The 24,662-nt window shown below is 59.6% G+C and overlaps 13 protein-coding genes across 14 annotated transcripts; 4 read left to right on the top strand and 9 right to left on the bottom strand.

The window, feature by feature from the left end:
* Positions 1-1,938: 1,938 nt before the first annotated feature.
* Positions 1,939-2,270, bottom strand: SDRG_14851 (H/ACA ribonucleoprotein complex subunit 3). The gene has a single exon (XM_008621009.1). It carries the CDS (start codon positions 2,250-2,252, stop codon positions 2,055-2,057), a length of 198 nt encoding a protein of 65 aa, XP_008619231.1. The 5' UTR covers positions 2,253-2,270; the 3' UTR covers positions 1,939-2,054.
* Positions 2,271-2,417: 147 nt separating this feature from the next.
* On the bottom strand, positions 2,418-4,355 carry SDRG_14850. 2 transcript variants are annotated; one of them, XM_008621008.1, is made up of 13 exons: positions 4,163-4,355; positions 4,021-4,122; positions 3,875-3,976; positions 3,732-3,833; positions 3,585-3,686; positions 3,447-3,542; positions 3,307-3,402; positions 3,164-3,262; positions 3,012-3,116; positions 2,864-2,965; positions 2,716-2,817; positions 2,521-2,662; positions 2,418-2,471 (listed from the first exon to the last, which is right to left on the bottom strand). In XM_008621008.1, the coding sequence occupies exons 1-12, from the start codon at positions 4,328-4,330 to the stop codon at positions 2,567-2,569; spliced, it is 1,272 nt and encodes a 423-aa protein (XP_008619230.1). In that variant the 5' UTR covers positions 4,331-4,355; the 3' UTR covers positions 2,418-2,471; positions 2,521-2,566. The 2 variants fall into 2 exon arrangements, with proteins under 2 accessions (XP_008619230.1, XP_008619229.1); XM_008621007.1 differs by having other exon boundaries at positions 2,418-2,662.
* Positions 4,356-4,680: 325 nt separating this feature from the next.
* On the bottom strand, positions 4,681-6,077 carry SDRG_14849 (hypothetical protein). Its single transcript, XM_008621006.1, has 5 exons — positions 5,633-6,077; positions 5,435-5,583; positions 5,243-5,392; positions 4,922-5,195; positions 4,681-4,879 (listed from the first exon to the last, which is right to left on the bottom strand). The coding sequence occupies exons 1-5, from the start codon at positions 6,072-6,074 to the stop codon at positions 4,794-4,796; spliced, it is 1,101 nt and encodes a 366-aa protein (XP_008619228.1). The 5' UTR covers positions 6,075-6,077; the 3' UTR covers positions 4,681-4,793.
* A 230-nt stretch (positions 6,078-6,307) lies between these two features.
* SDRG_14848 (hypothetical protein) lies at positions 6,308-6,600 on the top strand. Its single transcript, XM_008621005.1, has one exon. It carries the CDS (start codon positions 6,320-6,322, stop codon positions 6,563-6,565), a length of 246 nt encoding a protein of 81 aa, XP_008619227.1. The 5' UTR covers positions 6,308-6,319; the 3' UTR covers positions 6,566-6,600.
* Position 6,601: 1 nt separating this feature from the next.
* Positions 6,602-9,174, bottom strand: SDRG_14847 (hypothetical protein; the record flags this gene model as incomplete). Its single annotated transcript, XM_008621004.1, has 7 exons — positions 6,602-6,904; positions 6,952-7,104; positions 7,148-7,213; positions 7,289-7,735; positions 7,780-7,902; positions 7,950-8,251; positions 8,292-9,174. 7 exons carry the CDS (start codon positions 9,172-9,174, stop codon positions 6,602-6,604), a joined length of 2,277 nt encoding a protein of 758 aa, XP_008619226.1.
* A 600-nt stretch (positions 9,175-9,774) lies between these two features.
* Positions 9,775-10,656, bottom strand: SDRG_14846 (hypothetical protein). The gene is made up of 3 exons (XM_008621003.1): positions 10,431-10,656; positions 10,004-10,382; positions 9,775-9,950 (listed from the first exon to the last, which is right to left on the bottom strand). Exons 1-3 carry the CDS (start codon positions 10,647-10,649, stop codon positions 9,829-9,831), a joined length of 720 nt encoding a protein of 239 aa, XP_008619225.1. The 5' UTR covers positions 10,650-10,656; the 3' UTR covers positions 9,775-9,828.
* A 416-nt stretch (positions 10,657-11,072) lies between these two features.
* On the top strand, positions 11,073-12,086 carry SDRG_14845 (hypothetical protein; the record flags this gene model as incomplete). Its single annotated transcript, XM_008621002.1, has 1 exon — positions 11,073-12,086. The coding sequence occupies one exon, from the start codon at positions 11,073-11,075 to the stop codon at positions 12,084-12,086; it is 1,014 nt and encodes a 337-aa protein (XP_008619224.1).
* Positions 12,087-12,139: 53 nt separating this feature from the next.
* On the top strand, positions 12,140-13,660 carry SDRG_14844 (hypothetical protein; the record flags this gene model as incomplete). Its single annotated transcript, XM_008621001.1, has 8 exons — positions 12,140-12,199; positions 12,247-12,534; positions 12,580-12,762; positions 12,807-12,893; positions 12,937-13,138; positions 13,184-13,307; positions 13,349-13,486; positions 13,534-13,660. The coding sequence occupies 8 exons, from the start codon at positions 12,140-12,142 to the stop codon at positions 13,658-13,660; spliced, it is 1,209 nt and encodes a 402-aa protein (XP_008619223.1).
* Positions 13,661-13,890: 230 nt separating this feature from the next.
* On the top strand, positions 13,891-16,889 carry SDRG_14843 (hypothetical protein). Its single transcript, XM_008621000.1, has 5 exons — positions 13,891-14,642; positions 14,693-14,881; positions 14,929-15,003; positions 15,057-16,561; positions 16,609-16,889. The coding sequence occupies exons 1-5, from the start codon at positions 13,968-13,970 to the stop codon at positions 16,841-16,843; spliced, it is 2,679 nt and encodes an 892-aa protein (XP_008619222.1). The 5' UTR covers positions 13,891-13,967; the 3' UTR covers positions 16,844-16,889.
* A 3-nt stretch (positions 16,890-16,892) lies between these two features.
* Positions 16,893-17,967, bottom strand: SDRG_14842 (hypothetical protein; the record flags this gene model as incomplete). Its single annotated transcript, XM_008620999.1, has 6 exons — positions 16,893-17,101; positions 17,155-17,277; positions 17,321-17,442; positions 17,494-17,605; positions 17,650-17,819; positions 17,861-17,967. The coding sequence occupies 6 exons, from the start codon at positions 17,965-17,967 to the stop codon at positions 16,893-16,895; spliced, it is 843 nt and encodes a 280-aa protein (XP_008619221.1).
* A 144-nt stretch (positions 17,968-18,111) lies between these two features.
* On the bottom strand, positions 18,112-19,727 carry SDRG_14841 (hypothetical protein; the record flags this gene model as incomplete). The annotated part of the gene is made up of 2 exons (XM_008620998.1): positions 19,264-19,727; positions 18,112-19,217 (listed from the first exon to the last, which is right to left on the bottom strand). The coding sequence occupies exons 1-2, from the start codon at positions 19,718-19,720 to the stop codon at positions 18,112-18,114; spliced, it is 1,563 nt and encodes a 520-aa protein (XP_008619220.1). The 5' UTR covers positions 19,721-19,727.
* Positions 19,728-20,242: 515 nt separating this feature from the next.
* SDRG_14840 (hypothetical protein) lies at positions 20,243-23,718 on the bottom strand (the record flags this gene model as incomplete). Its single annotated transcript, XM_008620997.1, has 12 exons — positions 20,243-20,562; positions 20,608-20,904; positions 20,948-21,030; positions 21,078-21,285; positions 21,338-21,412; positions 21,458-22,279; positions 22,323-22,431; positions 22,476-22,704; positions 22,746-22,946; positions 22,994-23,145; positions 23,192-23,365; positions 23,414-23,718. The coding sequence occupies 12 exons, from the start codon at positions 23,716-23,718 to the stop codon at positions 20,326-20,328; spliced, it is 2,892 nt and encodes a 963-aa protein (XP_008619219.1). The 3' UTR covers positions 20,243-20,325.
* A 209-nt stretch (positions 23,719-23,927) lies between these two features.
* On the bottom strand, positions 23,928-24,644 carry SDRG_14839 (hypothetical protein). The gene has a single exon (XM_008620996.1). The coding sequence runs from the start codon at positions 24,591-24,593 to the stop codon at positions 23,991-23,993; it is 603 nt and encodes a 200-aa protein (XP_008619218.1). The 5' UTR covers positions 24,594-24,644; the 3' UTR covers positions 23,928-23,990.
* Between the last annotated feature and the right edge of the window lie 18 nt (positions 24,645-24,662).

Genomic DNA, 24,662 nt, shown 5'->3' with positions numbered 1-24,662 from the left:
CTCTGCGCAGGTGGTGACGCGTCGCTGGTTGTAAGAGCATCCCCAGCAGTCGTTTCCATTTTATTGCTAAGAGCATCCCCAGCAGTCGTTTTTATACGTAAATATAGCAATTTTTAAAAACGGACCTCCCCAAGAGGCGTTTTTATTTCTAAAAATTTGTAAAAATTCGCTGGTCGTTTTTATCGCGGTCCACTTTAAAAACATCGGCCAGCATTTCCAATCGTTTTTAAGGCCCATGCGACGGGCAATGGGCGAATTCTAGGCATGAAAACGCCGTCAGAACTCAGCTCGGAGTTTTCTACAGTTGAGGACAGCCATGCCTGCAACACAGAGACCCCAGATGTAGCAGGAACCTCTCTGATGGCACTCGCATTGAGCGATCTGGGCAAATCATATCTGCACACAAGGCGTCGCTGCGCCCGCTGACATGCGGTTAGCAATAAAATGGAAACGACTGCTGGGGATGCTCTAACGGGTGGCTTTGGAAACGACCAGTTGGCAATGGAAACGGAGCTCCCCAACAGCGTTGCCAAACGTTGCCAATCAACAGCTGACAGATCAACATTCCGACGATAGCGAGGCGCTCCACTGGTTCCAAGGTGACGCCGTCGACGCCAGCACCGACTAGGCCCTACTCGCGGCCACGCTTAGCGAGAGTCATCAAGGCAGTTCATGACTGTGCGACGGAGCTAACCGCATGTCAGCGGGCGCAGCGACGCCTTGTGTGCAGATATGATTTGCCCAGATCGCTCAATGCGAGTGCCATCAGAGAGGTTCCTGCTACATCTGGGGTCTCTGTGTTGCAGGCATGGCTGTCCTCAACTGTAGAAAACTCCGAGCTGAGTTCTGACGGCGTTTTCATGCCTAGAATTCGCCCATTGCCCGTCGCATGGGCCTTAAAAACGATTGGAAATGCTGGCCGATGTTTTTAAAGTGGACCGCGATAAAAACGACCAGCGAATTTTTACAAATTTTTAGAAATAAAAACGCCTCTTGGGGAGGTCCGTTTTTAAAAATTGCTATATTTACGTATAAAAACGACTGCTGGGGATGCTCTAAGATACGCGGGCGCACCAAATGCTAAATCCAACTGAGGATTCCCTCGCGCTTACCCATCAGTTGCTTGCAGTTCTATCAAGAACTCCAACCCACCAGAGCCAATACCAGATTCTGGTTGTGCACGAGCCCACATTAAAGTCGCTGGCAAGTGCAACACACAGGCTATCACGCTGAGCAACCGCCATTCGTTGGACCGGCGATGACGATCCGGTGCAGGTGCGTGGATGTGCAGTGGTCGTTGCTGCTCGTGTCGAGGCTCTCGACCACGGGCTTGATGCTGCGGGAGCAACAAACACCCTGCGTAGCGGGCGGTGCGTTGGTTGGGATGCGCGAAGAACGTGTTGTATCGTTGCGTGGCCCGTGGTCCCATGGACGCCGGCGCCAGCCTGTCACACAGAGTAGCCCGCCAGCACTTCATGGCTGCATGCTAGGAATCCACGGTCAACTAGGCAGCACATCGCGCCACGTCATGTTTCAGAATGGCTCGGCGATCCAGTTGCAGCGAGCGTTCATTTGCAGAAGCTCGTTGAAACACCCGGCGCCAAAGTCGATGATGCGATGATGCGGCGAGTGAGGACGCCAACTGAGCATCGGCCGAAAGTAACGACGTCCGACTAGAGCTCTGTGCGCGCGAGCTGTCATTTGCCAAGCTATACAAGTCCAAATCAACTACGAGGCTGCTCGTAATCGGCGAGCTGCGGTCCGGCGCCAGCATCCGATATCGCCGGCTCCGAAGTTGACAAGCGTGAGAGCTCAAGAGCGAAGGGTTGAGAGCGCCAGCAGACAAACCACAGCCGCCGCAGGTTGCGCCGCTTTCCAGCCAGCACTGACGTACTCGTTCGTCGGGCTGTCATCGCTACGTGCCCGAGCTGTCGTAGGTGGCGTGTCAACGGCCTATCAGACCGAGTAGACCTGGCAGACGCTATACATTGTATTCGTGCTAAAAAGACATAAAATAATGGATTGGGCGTCGTTAGGATGCCTCTACTACTTGCTTACTGGTACAGCGGGTCCGGCGACTGGGTCGGGAGGAGGTTGTAGCGCTTCTTGGTCGTGATGCGCTCCTTCGAGAACTTGTCGTCGGGCGAGAAGCGCGCCGGGTGGGCCGAGTGCGTCGGCTTGCCGCTCGGGTCCTCCTTCTTGAGCGTGTACACGCGCTTGCCGTCGGCGCCGAGGTGGTACATGAGGTGCATCTTGTCGGCCAAAGTAAAAACTCGAAAATGAATATCGATCCACGGACCAGTGATTAATCGGTGGCCGCACAAGGGCCAATCAGCGCCCGCGACCAATGTTGTCTCGCTTTTTGTATACCATACACCAACCAAGTCCCAAACCTGCTGCCATCACTCCAGCGCAACTACGATCTTAGTAACTCGATCCATGGCATGGAGTATATTGCTCTAGTTCAAGTCCTTTATGGGACTGGGTCCTGCACTCTAGACTGGACGGCAGGATGCTTACCGGTGTCTCAAAATCTGGTCAACCGACTAGGGTTCGGGGTTGTCAACTACGCCGAGATGGCTGTCGCCTTGTGCGCCAGAAGGAGCTGGACGATCTCCACAAGGCCGCGCGACGACGCGACCGTGAGCGCCGAGACGTTAGGCTACACAGCACCCATCTTACTTTCAATATAACGATCCAACGAATCCGTCGTACCTGCATCTCGAGGTTGACGTCTGTTTCGCCATGCGCCAGGAGGTGCTTGACAAGATCGACATTTTCCATATTGACAGCCGCGATCAAGGCCGTCGCACCGTCCTACATCCGCCGCATAAGCCATAATCTTAGAGCTCGATCTCATTACCTCGCGCTTGGCGTTGACGTCGACGCGGGCGTCGGCGAGCAGCTGCGTCACGATCGCGTCCTTCTCGGCAAAGCACGCGACCATGAGAGGCGTCGTGCCATCCTACAGTCGCCACTGCTTATGGTGTCATGAGGTAGAGACGGCGTACGAAGGACGGTTGGTTGGGTTCGACCCGCGCGTGTGCCAGTACTTTCTCTACGATCGTCGCGTTGCCTTCGTGCGCCGCCATGTGCAAGAGCGCATGCCCCGACTCCTACGCAGAACCAATAAGCATACGAAATACGATGAGAATGATCGTACGTCGAGGGCCATGTTGACGTCCCAGTGGTCGTGGTCCAGGAAGAGCTGCACAATGTCGTGAAAACCCTTGGTCATGGCGACTTCAACCGCGACGCCAGTCTATATACCATCCGTATATGCATTCGATGGACATATTGGCGTACGCTGACGTCGATGGACGGGTGCTTGAGGAGGCGGTCGACGACAAAGTACTGGCCACGCGCCGCCGCAAGGATGAGCGCGGTGACGCCCGCGGTCATCTGCGTGTTATATTGGGTCAAATGCAGAGCAGAGCGAGTACTACCTCGACGTTGACGTCGATCTTGGGGTGCTTGAGGAGGAACTCCATCACATTCGCATGCTCCTGCAAGCACGCGTAGAGCAGGACCGAGTAGCCGTCCTAGACACGTGTGACGTCCGCTTTCGAAGGAGGTTTCTGTACCTTGTCCTTGGCGTTCACGTTGACCTTGGGATGCACGAGGAGCAGCTCCGTCATGGCCAAATCGCCTTCATGGCATGCCAGGTGCAGCGCCGTCGACCCCAGCTACATGCATTTGTCTAGACGGTAGCAACAGTGAGACGCACATACTTGGTTCTCGAGGTTGATGTCCAGTGCAGGGTGCTGGAGCAGCGACGTCACCGTGTCGTAGTGGCCGCACTTGACGGCCATCATGAGCGGCGTGATGCCTTCCTACGCACATGCTCGCACTACTCGATACGGTCAGGTAGAACCTTGGTCGCGAGGTTGACGTCGATATCGGGGTGCTTGAGAAGGACCTGCACGATGCGGTTGTCAGCGTTGATGCACGCCTTGACGAGCGGCGTCGTCGAATCCTATGGCCTCCGGTCAACCCTCGCCTGTAGATTTGCAGTCGCACCTCGCTGCGGCAGTTGATGTCGATGCCGGGCTTGTGCACGAGCGACGCAACGACGTCCTCGTAGCCGTTGGCGCATGCGTCAAGGAGCGTCGCGTTGCTCTTCTACACCAGCGTGAGCGAGCGTCCTGGATGCTTGGCCTACCGCGCTGGCGGGGTTGAGCAGCTTCAAGAGCAAGTCATCCGACGCGACGGGCGGCTTCTTCTCCGACGAGAACATGCGAGGCAGGACGGCGCGGGACGAGGCCGGAAGCGCCGAGCGCTGCAGCGGACGCAAGGCTGCGCGGAACCGATGGAGACGATTGAGGGCCATGAGGATGATGCCAATTGGCCCACATGGTCCTACAACTACGAACTTCGGTCAGTAGAGTGACAAATATTTCGGCATACAAAATACGTTCAAGTGACTCGTAAATCGCATTCCGAAGAAAATGACGTGGCGCTGCCTGGTACCGTTGCCCGTGGCGGCGTCGAGTGGGTGCCTGATCAAGGAGCTGCAAGTCCGTCGAGACGGGCTAAAGTAAATCGTACGTTTCCAGCCACCTAGCAAGGGAAGCTAGCGATTAGCGGCCGTATCCCTCGTGGCGTGGCTCGGTGTTGGCCCTCAAATGACCCAGTCGACAAGTGACACACCATCTTAACTATGTAGTCCCTCCGTCCATCCCATGCGTCCATCCCCTCATTTACACACTGTTTAGCTCCAGATAGGTTGTGGCAAGTCGCAATTAGATTCCTGAACTGCAACGAGACCGTCGTACACACACCGCATATCGTTCTTACTCTCGGTACCGGATCATGGCGATCGTCTTCTTGATCTGCGTTTGCAGGTTGGTCAAGATCTGGCGCTCGCGATCAATTGCGTCTACAGATTTGTGGTCAATATGCATCGCACACAATATCGTACCGGCGTCGTCGGCCAAGCCAATGACCTGCACGGCGTGGGCGAGGTACATGACGCGGTCGGCAGAGCTCTTGAGTTTCAAGAGGTTGTCCGTCGTGATCTTTTGGTGGGCGCATTTGCGGTTGTGGGCCTTGAACGTCGACTCGACCTCCGCGGCGACCTTGTCCCAGTTGGGACGAGGCGTGTGCGCCTGCTTGTAGTCGAGGACGCGGTTTTGGATTTCATCGGTCGACGCGCGCACGGCCGCGAGTTGTTCTTCCAGCTCGGCCCGCGCAGCCTGTCGAAGCGCCATCGAGACGAGATATGACATACACGAGGAGGTACCCGCACGGAGAAGATTTCTGTCGTAAGCTCATGCACTTGCGGACCAGTCGTCGCGATTGTCTCTTGCAGATGGGCGATTTGCTGCTTGAGCTCTGCCATCGTCGCCTCGGGGCTCCGCAGTTTCCGCTTCGAATCCCCCTTCTTGAACGACTATCCAGCGTGTAAACCTCGAGATACAAAAGGAGCACGCACTTGACGCAGAACGACTTCGTTGTCCTTGAGCTTCTTGCTGTGGAGGCGGTACATGAGGTCTTCGTGCCGCATGCGCTGGCTCTCTTCTTTGGCAAGGCGCTCGTGCTGGAGCAGCGTGTCCTGCTTTTCGTCGATCGTCTTGGTGAGCGCTGTACCAAGTAGTGGTCATTGTAGCCTTTCCAAAATCTGGACTCATACCAGTGCTCTGGCGCGTGCGCAGATCCAGTCGGCGCTGGAAGAGCGCAATCTCTTTTTTGCACGCCTTCTCGTTAAAGGATGCCGTCTGCGCCGAGAGCACGGCCTCGAGCGACGCGATCTCGTCGTCCAACGCAGCGTTGTGTGCGATCTTCTCTTGCAGCTCGGCTTTGGCGCGACCGAGCGCGGCCGTTTGGTCGGACGTATACTGCTGCGTCCCGCCGTAGAGCGCCTTGTACGGTACGGATGTACTGTCGCGGTTGCTCTCGGGCGGTCGGAACGCAAACGACTCGATCGTCTTGACAAGCTCCGGGATGACGACTGACGACGGGAAGAGGTGCAAAAGAAACTCGAGCGACGTCTCGGGCGTCCAGTCGGCGGCTTCGTTGCTCTGGATGATGTCGCTGAGCAGCGACGACCGGAACCCTCGCTTCGACGTCGCCATCCGTCTCTATTTTTGGCGGGAAATACACTTGGCGGACGATAGGTCTCGACGGCCCTAATGCTTATGAACCGAATAACTTAATTCACATAGTTGTACAATATTGTACGTTGCATTTCTTAAAGCTATCGAGATTGTCGAGCTGGCTTGTGGCGCGGGCGACCGCTACTACTTGCCAAGGTCTCGGTTGCATCCGTACGGATACAACTGATGTATCCGGATGTCCCAGTTTCAATTTTCAATTTGGCATGGCCCCAGGCAAGCCGGCGGCGAAGCGCGGCCCGAAGCGCAAGGTCGATCCGGCCGAGGCGCCAGCTCCGAAGAAGGCGCGGGCGCCCGCGCGCAAGGGCCCGTCCAAGCGCGCAGCTCTGAACCAGTGCGTCCAGGACAACCTCGGCGAGATCCAGCAGATCCAGGACGAACTCGAGCAGTTGGCCAAGGAGCGCGACGCCCTCTGCGGTGGCGAGGCCGTCGTGCTGCGTCTTGTCTCCTAAGAAGCCCTAAATAATCGGTCTTTCTTTATCGCAAACTTAGGCGCGCAGAATGTGGTCGCAGACAGCGATGCGCTTCTGGTACTTGGCGCGGGCGCCCATGTCCAAGCAGGCGCGGAAGAGCACATGCGCCTTGTCGACCGCGTTGAGGTGGAAGCAGACAAGCCCGAGGAGGTACAAGACCCGGATGTCCTGGCTTTGGACAAGCTCTTTGAGGAGCACCGCTGCGTCCTCGTACGCCTGGATCGCGTACAGCCAGCGCGCCATGTTGAGGTGCAAGTTGAAGACGCCGGCGTCCTTGAGCAAGTAGGCGTTCTCAAAGCACTTGAGACCGACCTCAGCCTAGACGCGAGCATGAGACTACCTCATCCTGGAGCCTTATAACGCACCACAGACGCCCGCAGCGCCGGCTGGTCGGGGACCTGGCGCACCATGGGCCACATGAAGACGGCAAAGCAGTCGTAGTCCCATTTTGAGAGCGCGAGGAGCGCCATTTGCGGCTCGAGCGCAGTGAACGCATCGGGCGTGTCCTGGATCGTGCCCTAGATCGTAGTGAGCATCTTATAGCGAGGTCGAGGTCGAGACCATGATGAGGTCGCAGTCGTTGGCGCCAAACGCTTGCAACTCGGCTTCAAATACCAGCGGCGACGACTACACCGGTGCACGTGTCAAACTCAAAACTACCTCAAAACGAGCTCAAAGAGCTCAAAACGTGCTCAAACATACCAGATTGGCCGCGTCGTCGGGAAAGTGCGTCGCGTAACACACTTGGAACGTGTCGGCAAACACTTGCAAAGTCGACTGGAACGTGAGTTTCGGGAAGCTCTGGCTCAAAAAGGCCTCGAGGAGGCTGAAGTCGACCGGCAGACAAAAGCAGTCGGCGTGCGGCGAGAGCTCGGGCACGTGGTGGAACGTATCTGAGCTGTGGACCGTCGCGTCGCCAAAGAGGAGCCCGAACGGCGCCGTCGGCGGCAAAATCGCGCTCAAGAAGCGGTACGCCTGCACGGGAAAGAGGAGGAGCGACACGCGCAGGCCCCGGGGCACGGACAGCAGCGTCGCATTCAGCGCCGCGCTCTCGTAGTGCGTCGACGGGTCTGGAAGCGGCAGCGGCGACGGCGCAAAGCTGTCGCCGGCCTCGTCCGTGAGCACCGGCGAGAGCCCCGACGGTTCGACCTGCAGCATTCATAACATAAACCGATAAAAGAACTGAACGGTACCAAGAAGACGTCGGTTGGGAGCGAGTCGAGAAAGTAGTTGCCAATGAAAAAGATCGGCGTCGTCGGCGCGAGCTGCAGCGGCGCGTTGGCAACTCGCAGAAAGAGCGGTCCTCTCCGCGCAATCTACCACGCGGTTAGTCCACGTCGTCCGAATCCAGGACACATTGTACAATGTCTTCGACGTCGAGGACCGCAAACTCGAGCTGGCCGGGAAACGCCGCGACGAGACTCTGAAAATCGACGTGGGCAATGCGCGAGTCGAGGACGTCGACGCTGAGGTCCGTGAGGATGATGCACGGGCGAATCACCGTGTGCAGCTCCAAGCCCGCGAGCAGGCCGAGGAGGTGGCGCGCGAACGCGAGGCCAAACTTGCAGCAGCCGCTGCCGCCTTCGATGACGTACGCGTTGATGGGCGAGGTCGCATCGAGCTTGCCTTTGCCGTGGCAGTCGAGGAAGAACTGCAGCACGACCCCTACACGACGCTAAGAAACGAGTGCACAGCGGGGGCGTACGGGCGTAAGCTTCAGCGATGAACATGCTGCTCGAGACGCCGTACGGCACAATGTTCGAGCTCCACGCGCCCATGCCGTGGGCTTTGTAAAAGTCCTTTTGTGCCGACCACACGGGCGACGCGGCGACGGTCGTGAGCCCGTCGGTCGACGCCGGCGCGTCACCAAAGAGCAGTGACGGCTGCAGCGGCGCGGCGTCGTTGGCGCCAAAGAGGCTCTCGTTCTGCAAGAAGGTCGCAATCGCGTCTGGCACATGCGGCCACTTGTACACACGGAGGAGCTCTTTCCGCACGTTTTGCCGCAGCCGCGCCGTGTTGAGGTTCAGAATCTTCTTCTCCAAGAGCGGAAGGTTCTGGAGAAGGATCGACGGCGAGTAGTGCAAGAGCCGCAAGACGACCAGCGCGAGCTGGAGCGGCACCGAGACGAGACCGCGGCCGTGGCGCACGAGGTCCTGCGCCACGAGGCTGCCGTAGACGTTAACGGGGTCTTCCAGCGGCCGAAAGAGCCAGTGGTGCACGGACGGCGAGCACGCAAAGGACGCATACACGTACGTGTGCGTGAGCCGAAGGTACGCCGTCGTCGTCGGCGGCGCCGGAAAGTCCAGCGGCGCGTTCGAGACCGTGTCGATCCAAACAAAGGCGATCTGGTGGAGCGCGATGAGCTGGACGAGGCGCGGAAGGTCGAGGCCGTGGCTGTGCACGACGACGAGGACGAGCGGGCCGGCGTCGTCGAGGACGGAGCTGAGCTCGTCCACGGAGGTCAGGACGTGGTCCATCGGATGCGACGGCGCCATGGGCTCATGCAGGAGGAGGAAGCCGCGGTGCGTCGGGTGCAGCGCGTGCACGCGGGCAAGGACGTCCTGCGCCAAGACTTCGGTGCCCCACATTCGGTTGTGCAGTAATTGAGTCGGAAGCAATTTTAGCCAATCCGACGCCGCATACGTGGCAGGCCACGCGACCGACATGCGCAAGAGCGCCACTCACGCTGCAGCGCTGCGACGCCGGGCACACATGCCTCCACCAATTTGCAAGCAGCCAGAACAAGCTCGACCCATTAGCCGCAGAGAGCGCAGCACTACCTCTGTGCTTTTCAGACCACTCAGTCCAGTCAGGATACTCGACGCAGTGTTCGGTGAGTCTTGCACAAGGCATTGTCCGGAGACTCTAGACTCGCACGAGAGCTGCGAGGGCAGAAGCGCCCGTGACATCTGACTTGTTGCTACCGTTGCGCGCCATGGGTGTGACTACAGCTTTGCTTCTCGCACGCGGCTGCTATGCCGGCTTCCCTTATGTGCTGCTACATGTACTCGCGCAGTCGATACAGTTGTGCTTGGCTTGCCACGCTCGATTCAAGCTAGCTGTGAAGAGGCCGCTTGCTCCCGCACGTGGCCACGCACCTGCGATGCGCCTGTCACGTGCATACTGTGCCGTCGCTTCGCGCCTTGAGCACCGTCCAGTCGGCAGCATGCACCAGGCAGCATATTGGATGCAGTCGATAAAGTAGTCTTTCATATGCAGGTGTATGTTATTCGTTGCGGAAGCTAAAACTTGACCACCTTCTTCTTTGCTTGGGTGGCCGCGGGCTTGGGGGCCTCGGGCTCTTCGGGCGCTTCGTCCTCCATGAAGTCGCCGCTCTTGTCGGACGGACCGCTGCCCTGGGCCACTACACATGATTGTCCAATAAGATCGGATATCGCATAAATCGGGTCGACGCACCTTCGTCATCGTCGTCCGCAAACGTCTTTTTGGTGTTTTGGGGCTTTTTCTCCTTGCCGTCCTCGGGACAGTCCTTGGCGAGATGCATCTTGCTGCTGCAGACCTTGCAGCAGCCGCCGCGCGGGTAGATGCCGTTCTCAGACATGGGGCAGCGCGAGCTCAAGTGGCCCGTGGCGCCGCACACAAAGCAGGTGGCGAACGAGGTGCCGTCGCCGACCTTGGGCTTGGGGCACTTCCAGAGGCTGTGGCCGTTCTCGCCGCAGTTGAAGCAGAGGTCGCTCGCGGGCTGCGTGTTGCTGTTGTAGCCATTGCGCTTGGGGCACGAGTGGATGTCGTGGCCCTTCCGGCGGCAGTGGAAGCAGCTCTTCGTGCTCATAGTCTACATTTCCACGTGAGCTGCTGAAGCCCTCGCTCGGATCGAAAGTACCTGGTCGCAGTCTTGCTTGCGGTGGTTGGGGTCGCCGCAGAGCCAGCACCCGTTCTCGTTGTCCTTGTTCTTGATCGCCATGGCCTTGTCGCGCCGGCGCTGCTTCATGTCCTCGCGCTTGTTCATGCGGCGCTCCTTCTCGGTCGCGGCCGCAGCCTTCTTCTTGGCGCGGGCCGCCCGGCGGCGCTCGGTCTTGCTCAGGGCCACGTCCTCGGTCATCACGGTAAGATTTTGATTGGTTTCAACGTCAACTTCAAAGCGCCGTATTGTTTTCGGCATCGATCGCCAGAACTTTGCGGCATGCGCCGAAAATAAGATCGGCCTCTGTCTACTGCGCTGGAACGTGAGAGCTTTCGTGCCCACGGAAATGGCGCCCGAGAAAACGCTTGGGTGGAGGCCGTTGCCATGTATGGTTGCCGGGTCGAAGCTCCCGTCTCCGGTAATCGGGTCCGTGCCTAGTGAGAATCTCGACCAAATCCTTGCCGGATCACTGGCATTCTATCATAAACTTTAAAAATGACTCGTAATTAGTATTAATAGCCGTGCAAGTATTTAAAATATAATGGGTCGACGTTGAATTCGGCATTCACACCCCAGGTAAATTCGGCATTGCGGCGTGGATCGAGCGGAAGGTCGAGCAGGATGGATCAAATGAAGGCCATGATGGCGAAGCTCAAGCGCCAGCGCGAGGAAGAGAAGATGACCGCGCTCAAGGTCAGCGGCGAACCGGCGGCCAAGAAGAAGTACATGCGCCGGGGCGAGATCGAAGCGGCCCTTGAAGAGGAAGAGCGCCGGGCGCGCGAAGCCGTCGAGGCCGAGGCCGCCAAGAAGCGCGAGGCTGAAGAGCACACTGCGGCGCAGGCTGCTGCGCAAGCGTCGACAAACGAGACAAAGGCAGCCCCGATGCAAGAGCGCGCTACCGAGACGAGCGCAGATGACGGGCAGCTCCATTTCACGCTGGCCGAGACGAAGAAGCGCCTGCGCCAGCTGGGCCATCCGATCACACTCTTCGGCGAGACCGACGAGGCGCGCGCTCGGCGCTTGGAGGCGCTCATCCACTCGAACGAAGGCGGCGAGATGGACCTCAACCAGGCCGGCTACATTGACGCGCAGGAGGCCGACGAAGACAAGGAAGACGACGAGTACGACCACGACGGCGACGCGAATAAGGACCACGAGAGCGAGTCAGACGAACGCAAGATCTACCGCTTCTTCAAGGAGATGCTCGGTCGCTGGGAGGAGGCGCTGGCCGCGCGGCCGGAGAGCGTCAAGCGGTCGGCGCAAGGCAAGATCGCGACGCGCACCATGAAGCAGTGCAAGGACTACATTCGGCCGCTCTTCCGGCTCTGCAAGAGCAACACGGTGCCCGACGACATCCTCAAGAACCTCGTCGACATCGTCGGCTTTTGCAAGGCCGGCGAGTTTGTCTCGGCCAACGACTCGTACATCAAGCTCGCGATTGGCAACGCCGCGTGGCCCATCGGTGTCACGATGGTGGGCATCCACGAGCGCACAGGCCGCGAGAAGATCAACTCCAACAAGCAAGCGCACGTCATGAACAACGAGCTACAGCGCAAGTACCTCACGTCTGTCAAGCGGCTCATTACTTTTGCCCAGTCAATCACGGACGTCCTCCCGTCCAAGAAGGTGTGCTAACCATTATTCTTTACTAACTATAAACACAAATCCATTGTCGTAACGACCTATCTATGATCACGTCCGAGAAGCGGTTCGGGCCCGCGTTTTGCACCGGCAAGGAAGAGGAGCCGGTGGCGACGTATACCCCCTGGCCCTTACCCCCTCAATTCTCTTCTAGAGTCCGTTTGCCTACACCCTCCGCAGCAGCTTTGAGCGCCAAAGCCGGTCGAATGGGACGTTCAGCCTCGCGCCGCGGGAGTCGCCCGCGCCCAAGCCCGCGTTCGAGTCCGAGCACGAGCCGGCGCTGCCCGGCGCGTTCCCGAACGTCGTGACAACCGACCAGCTCAAGGCGATCGAGGCCGAGCGCGTCGCGACGTACAACAAATTTAAGACGCGGCAGCCGCGGACCAAACGCGGGGACGTCCGCGTCGGCGCTGGCCCGGGCTCGTACAACGTGGAGCGCGACGTACCTCCGATATGGATGCAAGCATGTGTGCCATAATTGCATTAGACCAACCCGACACGGCTCTCGGCGCCGTGTAGCTTCCCAAAGGAGAAGCGCCTTGATGTGCTCGACTTTGCCGCCCAGCGCGGCTGGGTGAGCGATAGCCCTGGGCCAAAGTACCTCCCGACGAACGAGTTCGTGGCGTCGTCGGTCTATGATCAAAAGCACGACCGCCATGCGCTGCTCACTGTAGCTACATACGTTCAGAGGCATTCGTGATCATGTGCAAGTAGAAAGCGCGAGCGAGGAATGATGCGCTCTTGCGGGAAGCGTCGGCGTCGCTCACGCCCTCGTACAAGGCGTTCGAGCGCTCGTTCGAGGTCGTTCTACGTTGTCCACATCTCGATATCGATGCTATAGTAGCGCTTGAACCACTCGCTCTCGGCGTCAGCGATCAATTCGCCCCACCGCGGCCGCGTGCCCAGTCCCGTGGACATCAAGCAGTCGGGTCCGGGGTCCTACGATGCGACGGGCACCGACTTTACCGTCAAGCGCAGCAAGCGGGGCACCTTTGGCACGGCCAAGAACCTCGACCTCCTCTCGTCGCTCATTGCGGCCGGCCACGGTACTAAAGCATGATGGGGTACATTTGAGGCTAAATTGGCCGTAGCGGCGTCGACGCCGACGGGGCCGGGCGACTACAACCCGCAGAAGCTCGTCTCGTTCCAGTCGAAAACGTTCAATGCGCGGGGCGGCTACGTGCCGCAGCGGACCGACGTCCAGACCAACCTCGAGTACGACGACTGTATAGACGCCTAACGTCACGTGCTTGTAGCTCGCTGAAGATGAAGGTGCCACCCAACACGAGCCTCCTCCTTACCGGCCATCCCTCCAAAGACGGTCACGCGCCGGCGAAAGAGCTCTGGAAAGCCATGATGAAGTCGCCCGACCCGCGCGTCCTCGGCTACGACACGTGGGCCATCGTGAGAATGCACCTTTGACACACGATGTATATCCTAGCGGTGCGCCCAGCATGCCAAGTACCAAGGCCAAGTCGCCCAAGCCATCAGTCAAGACCGACGCACAACCGGAGCCCGAGACCGCTGACGACCCGCCCGCGGAAGCACCGAGCTCATTAACACTGTAAACAACACGCTTGGCCGACGTACATATGGCTCGCGGCTTGGCGACGATCGGGCTTGCACCCTGCACTGCCCTGCACGGAGGCGAGCGCGGCTTCGTGGCCCCGGCTTGCTCCATTTGGCTTTGCTCCGCGGATCTCTGTTCATGTGTTGGCGCGATGCCATTGGCTGGAACACTTAACACGAAACGCACTTAGAATAAATTCGGAATTTGTATAGGCATTCGATAAAGTACGTCGTATCTTGGCCGCTGCATGACTTAACGCGAACGTCCGGTGTTGGCAGCCCATTTGGAGACTGACTGCAGCAAGCATGGCCGAGCCGCAGTCACCGACGCTGGCGAGTATGACGATCTCGAGCGTCATGCGGGACATCAAGGAGAAGTTCAAGAACGAGGATGATGAGGCCAACGTCTCGCCCTTCCAGAACCTCGACAAGGCCACGGTGCTGCACGAGACCAAGATCTTCTCGGACGCTGCCATGGTCATGAAGCAGCCGCGCAAGTGCTGCCAGCTCATCACGAAGCTTCTGCACATTCTGACGCAAGGCGAGCCGTTCACGAGCACGGAGAGCACGGACGTCTTCTTCAAGGTCACCAAGCTCTTCCAGGGCAAGGACGCGAACCTCCGCCGCATGATGTACCTCTTCATCAAGGAGGTTGCGGACGCGACGGCGGCCGACGAAGTCATCATCGTCACGCAGAGTCTCACGAAGGACATGAACTGCGACACGGACCTCTATCGCGCGAACGCGATCCGCGTCCTGTGCCGCATCATCGACACGTCGATGCTCGCCGCCATCGAGCGCTACATCAAGCAGGCGATCGTCGACAAGAACCCGCTCGTGTCGTCGTCCGCTCTCGTCTCGGGCATGCACCTCATGCGCAACTCGCCGGACGTTGTGCGCCGCTGGGTCAACGAAGTGCAGGAGGCGCTCAACTCGCCCGTCGACATGGTGCAATACCACGCCCTTGCGCTGCTCTACCAGGTAACACCTTACCAGCGCCTGTGCTACATCTAACGCGACCATGATGTTAGATCCGCCAACACGACAAGCTCGCCGTCTCGAAGCTCATCACGCAGCTCCAGAAGACGAGCCTCAAGTCCAACTTGGCGTGCTGCCTCCTCATCCGGTACTCGGCCTCGCTCCTCGCGGACGACCTCACGGGCCCGAACGCGCGTCCGCTGTACCAGTTTCTCGAAAAGATGCTGCGGCACAAGAGCGAGGTAGACCCATGCATGCTACATGTATGCTGCAACACAACATGACGTAGATGGTGCTCTACGAAGCTGCCCGCGCCATCTGCGTGCTGCCGCTCGATGCGCGCGACCTCCAACCCGCCATCACGGTACGCATGTCGTCGCTTGCCAGGGCCGCGCCTGAGGAGATGCGTTTCTGTAGGTGCTGCAAATCCTGCTGGGGTCGGTGCGCCCGACGCTGCGCTTTGCGGCCGTGCGGACGCTGAGCCTTGTCGCGCTCACGCAGCCGATGCTCGTGACCAAGTGCAACGAAGACCTCGAGACTCTCATCGGCGACTCGAACCGGTCGATCGCGACGCTGGCCATCACGACGCTTCTCAAGACGGGCGCCGAGTCGAGCGTCGATCGGCTCATGAAGCAGATCAACGCGTTCATGAGCGAGATCGCCGACGAGTTCAAGATCGTGGTCGTCGACGCGATCCGGAACCTCTGCGTCAAGTACCCGCAAAAGCACCGCATGCTGCTCAACGCCCTCGCCACGTTCCTCCGCGACGAAGGCGGCTTTGAGTTTAAGAAGACCATCACGGACGCGATGCTCGACATCCTCGACGTCCTGCCGGAAGCCAAGGAAGTCGCGCTCCTGCACCTCTGCGAGTTTATCGAAGACTGCGAGTTTACGCTCCTGAGCTGCAAGATTCTGCACGTGCTCGGGCAAAAGGGCCCGACGACGTCGTCGCCGTCGCGCTACATTCGATTCATCTACAACCGCATCATCCTCGAGAACGCCACGATCCGCGCGTCGGCCGTCTCGGCGCTCACGTCCTTTGCGATCCGCGTGCCGGCCCTGGCGCCCAGCATCCGGTCGCTGCTCGCGCGCTGCATGCTCGACGACGACGACGAGGTCCGCGACCGCGCGACCATGTATCTGCACCTCACGACGACCGGCAGCAGCCACTTCATGGACGACGACCTCCCCATGGGCGTGCACCAGCTGCAAAAGTCGCTCGAGCAGTACGCGCTGCGCCCGAGCGCCGGCCGCGTCACGCTCGACGCGCTTCCGTTCGTGCAAGCCGACGCGCCGCGCCCCAGTGCGTCGTCGGCCAAGACGCCGGTGGTCGCCGCCAAGGAAGCGGCCGCGCCCGTGGACCCGGCCAAAGAGCTCTACAAGATCCCTGCGTTTGCCGACCTCGGCCCGCTCTTCCGGTCGTCGAGCCCGATCGAGCTCACGGAAGCCGAGACCGAGTACGTGGTGTCGTGCGTCAAGCACGTCTTCAAGTCGCACCTCGTGCTCGAGTACCAAGTGCTCAACACGGTGCCGGACCAAGTGCTGCGCGACGTGTCGGTCAACTTTGAGCTCATGCTCGAGGATGTGTACGACGTCCACTCGGTCGTGCCGTTGCCGCAGCTGCCGTACGGCGAGAAGGGCTCGTGCTACGTCTGCCTCGCCCACATTGAGGACGCCGAGTACCCGCTCGTCGCGGTGGCCAACGAGCTCAAGTTCCGCGTCATCGAACTGACCAACGGCAAGATCCCGGAGGGGGAGATGGGCTACAACGAAGAGTACCCGATGGAAGACCTCGAGCTCTCGGCGGCCGACTTTATGGCCAAGGTCCAAGTGCCCGACTTTCGGTCGGCCTGGGAGCACATTGGGGACGAGCACGAAGTCCGCGAGCAGTACGCGCTCCGCTTCCAGTCGCTGGTCGAAGGGTACGTTTCCCCCTCTTTATCCTAGTTCTTATCGAAACGACGACTAGTGTCGGCGCTGTCATCGAGTACCTCGGTATGTTTGCCTGCGACAACTCGAGCGTGCCGGCGCCCAAGGCCAAGTCGCACGTGCTCATTCTCTCGGGCGTCTTTGTCGGCGGCGTCAAGGTGCTCGTCAAGTGCCGCCTCAGCCTCGAAGAGGGCGACGGGCAAATGCTACTGCAGATGGGCGTGCGCTCCGAGGACGAGCTCGTCTCGCGCACGGTCGCCGACTGCATTCGGTAAACACAATATTCAATATGCAACCTCTGGTTTCCAAGTATTCCCAAACACCTCAGCGCAGCGTCACGTGCAGATAGAGCGGTTTCTCGGTGAGGAGGTGGATCGCCTTGCGGTGCACGTCGCAGGGCTTGGCGTACAGCTCGAGCACGCGCGGCCCAGGTTCGCGCACCTCGTCCATCTCGAGCATTGCCCAGCACCGCACGCTCTTCTTTCGCTTGGCTTTTTTGTAGTGCAGCAGCTCGAAGAAGACGGCGCCGTTTTCTAAGCCGATAAATAAGATTGTAAGAATGGCACGATGACGTGGCAGCACGTACGGCTTCGGAGCGTCTCCAGCGGCGTCTGGAGCGCAATCGTGTGCTGAAACGCAATGTACGGCGGGTTGAGCGCCGTCGACGCTGGCAACTCGACCTTGGGCTCGAGGTACCCCGCGTCTTCACCTACCCCCGGCATCGCAATATTGTCGCAACTGCGGTGGCGTACTGTAGACCGACACGAGCATCTGCGGGTCGACGTAGCGGGCAGCGTCCTTGAGACCGATCTTCTCAATGTGAATCTCAAGCCGCCCGCCGCCAGTGCTGTCCTTGACAACCGCCTCGGCGCCGCTAAATACGAGAATAGGATGAGCAGGAGGACCCTGGACATGACAGTCGTACCGCAGCGACGGTGGTGTGGCGGCCGGCGCCTTCTCTGGGCTGGGCGGCGGCTCCAAGTCGGCAAGGTCGATCGGAAAGACGCGCGGCGTGGGCTGGAGAGCCGACTCGAGAACTAGTCGCATGCACGATTAATGTAAGATACGACTAAACGACTACCGTCGGCAATTTCGGCCATTTCGTCTTTGGTGGGTCGGTTGCCGTGGGCGTCGAGCGAGCTCAGGCAGTTGACGCGGTGGTTGATGGTCACGACGACCTTCTCGATGAGATCTTGCTGCTCGGGCGACAAGTCCATCTCGGATAGCTCTTCCATGATCCGGATCGACGTCCTAGCCGTCATTGAGATCCCAGCACATCGTCGTCGGCGTACTGCTCGTAGGCTTCGACGGCCTCGAGGACTTGGCCCCAGCCGTCCGCCTGCACCGCCTCGCGCAGCTGCTTGGTCCACTTGCGATGGCGCTTGACGTCTGTCGTCATGACGGCGACGCTTCCGAAAAGATCGCAACTGCTCTGGTCATGGGCTGTTGCCACTCGATATCTTTCATTCGAGTATCAAGTTGATACGATCGCGTCGCACCCAACGAGGAGGCCACAAATAAGAAATGGTATACTCGTACTCCTCTAATAGCAGGGGTAGTCGCGGACGGCGGTCGCGTGCCAGTTGGTCCCTGCGACCTCGGCGGCTGTCATGTTCGAGTGCAAGTGCGCGCGGGCAAAGGCCTGGAGGTTGCGCATGGAGGCTGCGAAAAACTTGGTGTCATCGTGGAACTGCTGCTGCGCCGCCTTGGCCATGCGCTCGCGCTCACCGCCCGTCAAGCTCAGCACGTGGTCGACGGCGTTGCAGAGGTCCTCGGTCGTATAGTCGGCTTGGAGGCCGCCGAAGCCCCCCTTGAGCCCGTGCTCGCCTTCGAAGCCGCCGCCCATGATCTGGTGCGGGTGGTGGTGGACGACCGTGTCCACGTACACGCCACTCTCGGGCGCAACAATGAGCTCGTTCATCGGCGGGCCGTTCGTTGTGATGATGACACCGCCGGCCGCGCGCGCCTGGTTGATGTAGTGGCCATACCCCTCCCACGTACTCGCGCAGAGGAAGAAGGACGTCTCCGCCAAGAGCTTCCCGAACGACACCTCGTCGATCGCGTTGTGCTTGAAGTTAATGTTCTTGGCAAGTGCGATCTTATCGGCGTACTTGTCGCCATAGCCCAAGTCGTACAGCCCCGGGCTCATCGAGAGGTCGAGCGGCGGCAGGTCCGGGCGCGACAGCCAGCACTCGATGACCTGGCCCGTGCCCTTGCTGACGCTGCCGCCCGCCGTGTGCGTGAACCGCACCTTGTTGCGGTAGTCCTTGGGCTTGACGCCGCCGGGGCCGAGCTTGCGCGCAATGTGGCCCGCGATGTCGGCGGTCGTGTGCCGCGTGTAGAAGACGGCGGCGCCGCGCGGGTTGCCCTCCTGCTTGTACCACGTAGTGACGCGGCGGTAGCAGTCGCGCGTCTTGCAGATGACGACGTCGACGCTCCAGTACTCGGGGGCCTTGAGCTGGCCCATCTCAATGTTGGGCATCAAGTAGATGGGCTTGTGTTTCGGCCATGGAAACGGGGTCCAGTAGTGGTTGAAGAAGATGATCGGCGTCCGCGGGCACAGGTCGTGGTACGTCGCCTTGCGGTTGCGCTGCGGGTCAAAGTACTCGTCTTCGAGCGCCCACTGCGGCAGCAGGCGCGACCGGCCGTCTACATACGACATGAACATTCCTCGCATCGAAGCTGTTGGACGTACACTTGGTGTAGGCGCAGCCGTCTTCGCAGTAGCCCGAGCCGCGAAGACCGGGAGGCAGGTAGATGTCAAAGTCGGGGCAGCGACGGAGCTCGTCGAGCACGCGCGGGTCGTCGCGGTTCAAGCGCGTCGGGTACGTGGCCTTGGTGGCATTCGTGCCGTAGTGCCACGTAATGATGTCGTCCGTGCCGCTCGTGCACGCGGCGTGCAGGAGGCTGAGGTGCTCGAGGTCGTTCGTCGGCACGCGCTTCGTATGGGCGTCGTCAAACCAGCACGTCGACGGCTCGTTGACAGGCGGCAGGAAGGGCCCGCCGTCGTCGATTTGCAGGTGCTTGAAGCGCGCCTTGTCCGAGCTGCCAAAGCCAAAGTAGTAGACGTTGACGAAGAAGATGGCGAGGATGCCCACGGGGTAGAGGCCACGCAGGCGCTGCTGCTGCGAGCGCTTCGGATGGTCGCGCATGCTGGCTGCCAAAATACGAATCCATTGAAAGCGTGAAAAGTTGAGGCCGTTTTGAGTTGGAATTGAGCTTGACGTATAGAGTTTCAAGAGGCAAAACGCCTCTGTTTGATTGGTAGAAATACCATCTTATTGCAGGAGACTATGCCATTATTGGCCAATCAACACTGATAATATGAAATAGTATAGTGTATTGATTGTAAGAGGGTACAAGCTCCCGAAGGTCGCTGAAAGGACGTCGCTACATCACGTGTTGGACACGCTGTCCGAGATGACGCGGGGCTTGCTTGTACGTCAAGACAATAAGAACCATTGCTCTGGCCATATCGGCTGGAAGGAGTCTCCAAGAAGCTGTCGCCTCGCTGCACTTGACCACTGCACTTGACGAGGTCCCGTGCTGCACGAAAATTTGCTGCACCCATCTCTTATCAGCACGACCCCACCAAAGACACTGCGTTACCAGCGAGCGAGTGTCCATGGCATCCCTGCACCGGTACTTCCGTGATGCCCATCACAAAACGCTGGTCAAGGCGGCACCGGTTCTTATTGTCGGTTAGAACCGCAGCTATTAACCGTAGGAATGACTCGGTTTGCTGGTGTCAAGCGGGTCAAAAGTCCAAGTCGTCGGCGAGCGGTCCGAGCGGCGCACGGGCCTCGTCGTACACCGGGGCACGCTTGTCCTGCGCGCAGAGCTCGAACGACTTGACTTCCATGGGTTGGAGCGTCACGGTCGTCGGCGACGGGCCCTTGACCGCGTTGGCCGAGAGCGTGAGCTCCTTGACCACGACGTGCCCAGCGCCTGGCACGAGCTGGGCGAGGTCCACGGACGCCGGCTTGGACCATTCCTATAAACACTCGGTCCTACAAAGCTCTCAGTTCTGACGTCATACCGAGTGCTCGTCAATGGCAAAGAGGTGGCTCAGACGCACGAGGCGGCAGTGCGGGTGCGCCCAGTGGAGCGCCGTGAGCCCAATGTTGTCCGGCCACTTGAGGTCGCCCACCACCGACTTCTTCATCTCGGCAAAGCCACCCGAGCCTTCGCGAAGGGCCACGAGGGGCGGGACGTACTGCGCATACGTCGTCGTGCGCAAACGCTCGATCGCCGCCTCGTGCGGCCCGACGCTCACATAGAACTGACCGCGGACCGTGAGACCTTGGACGCGCGGCTGGTTGCTGGTCAGTTGAATCTACATCACGTACAGTACACGCTTCGATCCTCGGCCAGCGTACCGTTTCGGTCTCGTTGAGCGCCTCGTCGACGCCGCGGTGGTCGTCACCAAGCACGCGGCGGTGCACCATCACGTCCAGTTGCCCTACGTACAGCCCATGAGTCCTGAGGTTGAAGCGACAATATGTCTACCATCCTTGAGGCTCGCGCAGCCCTGGGCGCGGTCGGTAAGGACGTTGAGCTGCACCTTGTCGTCGCGGAGGTAGGCGCCGGTCGTGATCGGCACGTAGTTGGCAGCGACGTGCTCCTCGTCGTTGTGCAAAGTGAGGTTCCACGTCTCGCGAAAGTCGCGGATGCGCTCGACGTACTCGAGCCCGTTCGAGTCCGTGTACCAGCGTTTCTACCGTACATTCATAGTCTCCAGTTGGAGTCGACTATAGTAGAAATCGTACGTTGGACGCCACGTTCGAGTCGAAGCGCAGAATCACTTCCTTGCCTTGGTGGTCGTCGATTGGGATCGGACCCACCTAAGAACATGCCATCAACACCCTTGGCAGCAAAGCCGAACGAACCGTCCACTCGACCACAAGCGACGTGTCCCACGGACGGAGCTCGTAGCTGAGGACGCCCATGTTGCCAAAGCGGAACCAGCACGACTGGCGCAGGGGCACGACGTCGCAGCCATGGCTCGACACGGCGGGGAAGGCATGGAGCGTGCTCGTGTTGGGGCGGAAGATGTACGCGCCCGAGTTGACGTCGTTGCCGTTCAAGTACGACTGGTAGTAGCCAAACTTAGTCGACATCGGCACCTCCGTCTTTGTCGCCTTGTCCAGAAGACTCGCAAGACTGCCTTTCGTCAGGTCCAGCGTCGCCTTGATATGGTCGTTCTCGAGCGTCGAGATATCATCGGCCGACGATGAAGTCGTCGAAGCAGACTTGGTCTTGGTCACGCGGTAGCGCTGGAGACTCAGCGGTGCCACGTCCGCCTGCAAAAGCAGCGTGTGCGGCGCGGCCTTGGCGTCCACATGCACGGGCACGTACGGCACGACCGCCGACGGAACGGGCGTGTTGGTCGACGCCAGCGCAACGCTAGCGCTCGGCGTATCGATCGGCAGCGAGACGCCAAACGTATGCGCAAACGGCAGCGGGTTGTACACGACGACCTCGAACGTCTCGGACGCCGACGTCGAATGCTCGCAGAGGCTCACGTTGGCCAAGAGACACGTTGAAAACGGAGAGGCCGACGCGCCGAGGAGGTGGTTGAGCTGCTCATTGGCGGACGTGAGCCCTTCGGCGAGCCGCTGGGCGTAGTCGTTGGAGACGTGCTGCTTCTCCGTGCCGCTGATGCCGTCGTGGTGCTGCACCAAGCCGACGCTCGCCGTCAAGTGCAAGAGCTACCTCGATATGTGACATGTGAGCAAGAAGTGGAGAGAGTACCTTGGACGACGTCGTCGAGTGCACTTCGAGCTGGCGCATCGTCTGGAGGATGCCGTTGGCGACGCGGGCAAAGCGCTTGAGCCCCGGACGACTCGTAAAATAGCCGGTCCTGTGCGCTTGTGAGGATTAGGGTTCAGTGGGCAAGCGCAGTACCAGTAAGCGTACGTCTGGTCGGCGTACGGAAAAAAGTCGTCCGTCTTGGTCGACCACTGGAGCGACTTGTCGGCGAGCTTGAGGTCCGTGTAGTGGCCGATGGTCGAGTAGAAGGCGTTGACGCGGCCGTCCTGGTTGGCGTAGTGGATGAGCTTGTCCATGTTCTTGAACCACTTGAGGCTGTTCTGGTACGAAAAGTCCATGCCCATGGGCCAAAAGATATGGTTGCCTGCATCCATATATCACCATATCCAAGACCCATATCCATACCTTTAGTGTGCTTGGCGCGCTCGAGGCTCTTCTCGACAAAGTACTGGACCTTCTCACACACGTTAAAGTCGTGGAGGTCCGGGTCGTCCTTGATCGGCGCGCAGTCGTCAAAGAAGAACTCGTGCGGCGACCCGTACCCGTCCTGGATCATGCCCGTAAAGACCTTTTCGCCGCGCGACGGCGACGGCTGCCACATGAACTCTACGCATTCGTTGCAGCTTCCGCAGGATCTGCACATATGTATCTACCGAGGTCCTTGTTGGCCTTGCGCTTCTCGTAGTCTTGGTAGTCGATGCGCGCAAAGTAGAGTGCGTCAAAGTTGACGCCGGCCGAGAGGAGCGAGCCCTGCGTCGCCGAGTGGCCAAACGGATCGATCTGCCACCCAATGCGCGGCTTGACGCTACACACGGACTAGGCGACTAGACGTATACCCGGAGAACACGTACCCAAACTCGTGGACTAGAAAGCCGTGGCCGAGCGCGGTTTGGTCGATCATGACCGAGTAGTGGGCCGCCGCTTCGTCGTGCATGACCCAGCCGCCGTTGACCGACAAGTCGAGACGACCTTCTTTCACGAGCTTCTTGACGATCGTCTTCATCTCGTGCGACTGCTCGCGCCACCTAGTAGTTTTCACATCCGACCCTGGGTGCGATTCTTGAAGGACGTACCAGCGCTGGAAGAACGACTGCTCGACGTACATGAAGCGCCGATCTGGGTTCTTGAGCAGCTCCGTGACGACCGTGTCGATGATGTAGTCGACGTTTTGCGAAAAGTACTGGTCGACCGTGTACAGCCAGCCCGGGTCGTCGTGCGTGTGTGGCACGAGGTGCACGTTGAGCTTCTCCGTCAAGACGCCCGCGCTCGTGTTGTAGTGGCCGCCGATCGGGCCCATCGGCTGCCACGTGCCGCAAGAGGGCAGGTGCACTTTGGCGCTGGCCAGGCCCAGCGCGCTCGCGATCGCTGCGATGCGCATCGTCGTCGCAAAGTGCAAAGTGCACTCTAAGATCTGGTTTCTCTCTCTCAAACTCGATACGTTCTGCGGCTTGGTTGGCGTTTCTTACAAACAGCAAGAGATTACCGAAAGATTCGGAGATGACATCCAGTTTGAGAGGTTTTCCCGTCCATTGACACGCATGGCGATCTTTGACTGCGCTGCAACACCTCCTTTCGACAACAACTAGTCCACCGACATTGCACTTCGTATAATGCTATTGAACGACTGAACTATGGTATTGGCGTCACAGCTTAGACGCACGGAACGTCCCGCACCGCCGTGTCTTGCCAGTTGCCGGCCGCGACCTCGGCGGCCGTTCGGTCCGAGCGCAGCTGAGCGCGTGCGAACGCTCGCAGGTCGCGCATGGCGGCTGCAAAATACTTGGTGTCGTCGTGGAACTGCTGCTGCGCCGCCTTGGCCATGCGCTCGCGCTCGCCGCCCGAGAGGCTTAGCACGTGGTCGACGGCGTCGCAGAGATCGCCAGGTTCGTAATCGGCTTGGAGCCCGCCCACGTCGCGGAGCCCGTGCTCGCCTTCGAAGCCGCCGCCCAGAATCTGGTGCGGGTGGTGATGGATGACCGTCTTGACGTACACGCCGCTGACTGGTGCAACGATGAGCTCGTTCATCGGTGGCGCATCGGTCGTGATGATGACGCCGCCGGCCGCGCGCGCCTGGTTGATGTAGTGTCCGTAGCCCTCCCATCGGCTGGCGCAGAGGAAGAAGGACGTCTCGGCGAGCCGCTTACCAAACGTCTCTTCGTTGATCGCGCTGTGTTGAAAGTTGATGTTCTTGGCGGCCGCGATTCTCTCGGCGTACTTGTCGCCATAGCCCATATCGTAGAGACTCTGGCTCATCGAGAGGTCGAGCGGCGGCAGGTCTGGCCGCGACAACCAGCACTGGATCACTTGGTCCGTGCCCTTGCT

This window comes from Saprolegnia diclina (genome assembly GCF_000281045.1).
Source record: "Saprolegnia diclina VS20 unplaced genomic scaffold supercont1.79, whole genome shotgun sequence".
Lineage (NCBI taxonomy): Eukaryota > Oomycota > Saprolegniomycetes > Saprolegniales > Saprolegniaceae > Saprolegnia > Saprolegnia diclina.
The sequence above is the reverse complement of the archived record's forward strand: the minus strand, read 5'-3'. Positions and strand labels throughout refer to the sequence as shown.

What these genes read in the sequence shown, in the direction of transcription:
- SDRG_14851 (XM_008621009.1), bottom strand. Translation starts at nt 2,252, where the DNA reads ATGCACCTCATGTACCACCTCGGCGCCGACGGCAAGCGCGTGTACACG.
- SDRG_14850 (XM_008621007.1), bottom strand. Translation starts at nt 4,330, where the DNA reads ATGGCCCTCAATCGTCTCCATCGGTTCCGCGCAGCCTTGCGTCCGCTG. An exon ending in ACCCGTCCATCGACGTCAGC is followed by an intron (nt 3,263 to 3,306) that starts GTACGCCAATAT and finishes GATGGTATATAG; the next exon opens with ACTGGCGTCGCGGTTGAAGT. An exon ending in ACGTCAACATGGCCCTCGAC is followed by an intron (nt 3,117 to 3,163) that starts GTACGATCATTC and finishes GGTTCTGCGTAG; the next exon opens with GAGTCGGGGCATGCGCTCTT.
- SDRG_14849 (XM_008621006.1), bottom strand. Translation starts at nt 6,074, where the DNA reads ATGGCGACGTCGAAGCGAGGGTTCCGGTCGTCGCTGCTCAGCGACATC. An exon ending in ACGAAGTCGTTCTGCGTCAA is followed by an intron (nt 5,393 to 5,434) that starts GTGCGTGCTCCT and finishes CACGCTGGATAG; the next exon opens with TCGTTCAAGAAGGGGGATTC. An exon ending in TGGCTTGGCCGACGACGCCG is followed by an intron (nt 4,880 to 4,921) that starts GTACGATATTGT and finishes ACAAATCTGTAG; the next exon opens with ACGCAATTGATCGCGAGCGC.
- SDRG_14848 (XM_008621005.1), top strand. Translation starts at nt 6,320, where the DNA reads ATGGCCCCAGGCAAGCCGGCGGCGAAGCGCGGCCCGAAGCGCAAGGTC.
- SDRG_14846 (XM_008621003.1), bottom strand. Translation starts at nt 10,649, where the DNA reads ATGACCGAGGACGTGGCCCTGAGCAAGACCGAGCGCCGCCGGGCGGCC. An exon ending in GCAAGCAAGACTGCGACCAG is followed by an intron (nt 10,383 to 10,430) that starts GTACTTTCGATC and finishes GTGGAAATGTAG; the next exon opens with ACTATGAGCACGAAGAGCTG. An exon ending in TGCGGACGACGATGACGAAG is followed by an intron (nt 9,951 to 10,003) that starts GTGCGTCGACCC and finishes AATCATGTGTAG; the next exon opens with TGGCCCAGGGCAGCGGTCCG.
- SDRG_14843 (XM_008621000.1), top strand. Translation starts at nt 13,968, where the DNA reads ATGGCCGAGCCGCAGTCACCGACGCTGGCGAGTATGACGATCTCGAGC. An exon ending in TGCTGCGGCACAAGAGCGAG is followed by an intron (nt 14,882 to 14,928) that starts GTAGACCCATGC and finishes AACATGACGTAG; the next exon opens with ATGGTGCTCTACGAAGCTGC. An exon ending in TTCCAGTCGCTGGTCGAAGG is followed by an intron (nt 16,562 to 16,608) that starts GTACGTTTCCCC and finishes AACGACGACTAG; the next exon opens with TGTCGGCGCTGTCATCGAGT.
- SDRG_14839 (XM_008620996.1), bottom strand. Translation starts at nt 24,593, where the DNA reads ATGAGCCAGAGTCTCTACGATATGGGCTATGGCGACAAGTACGCCGAG.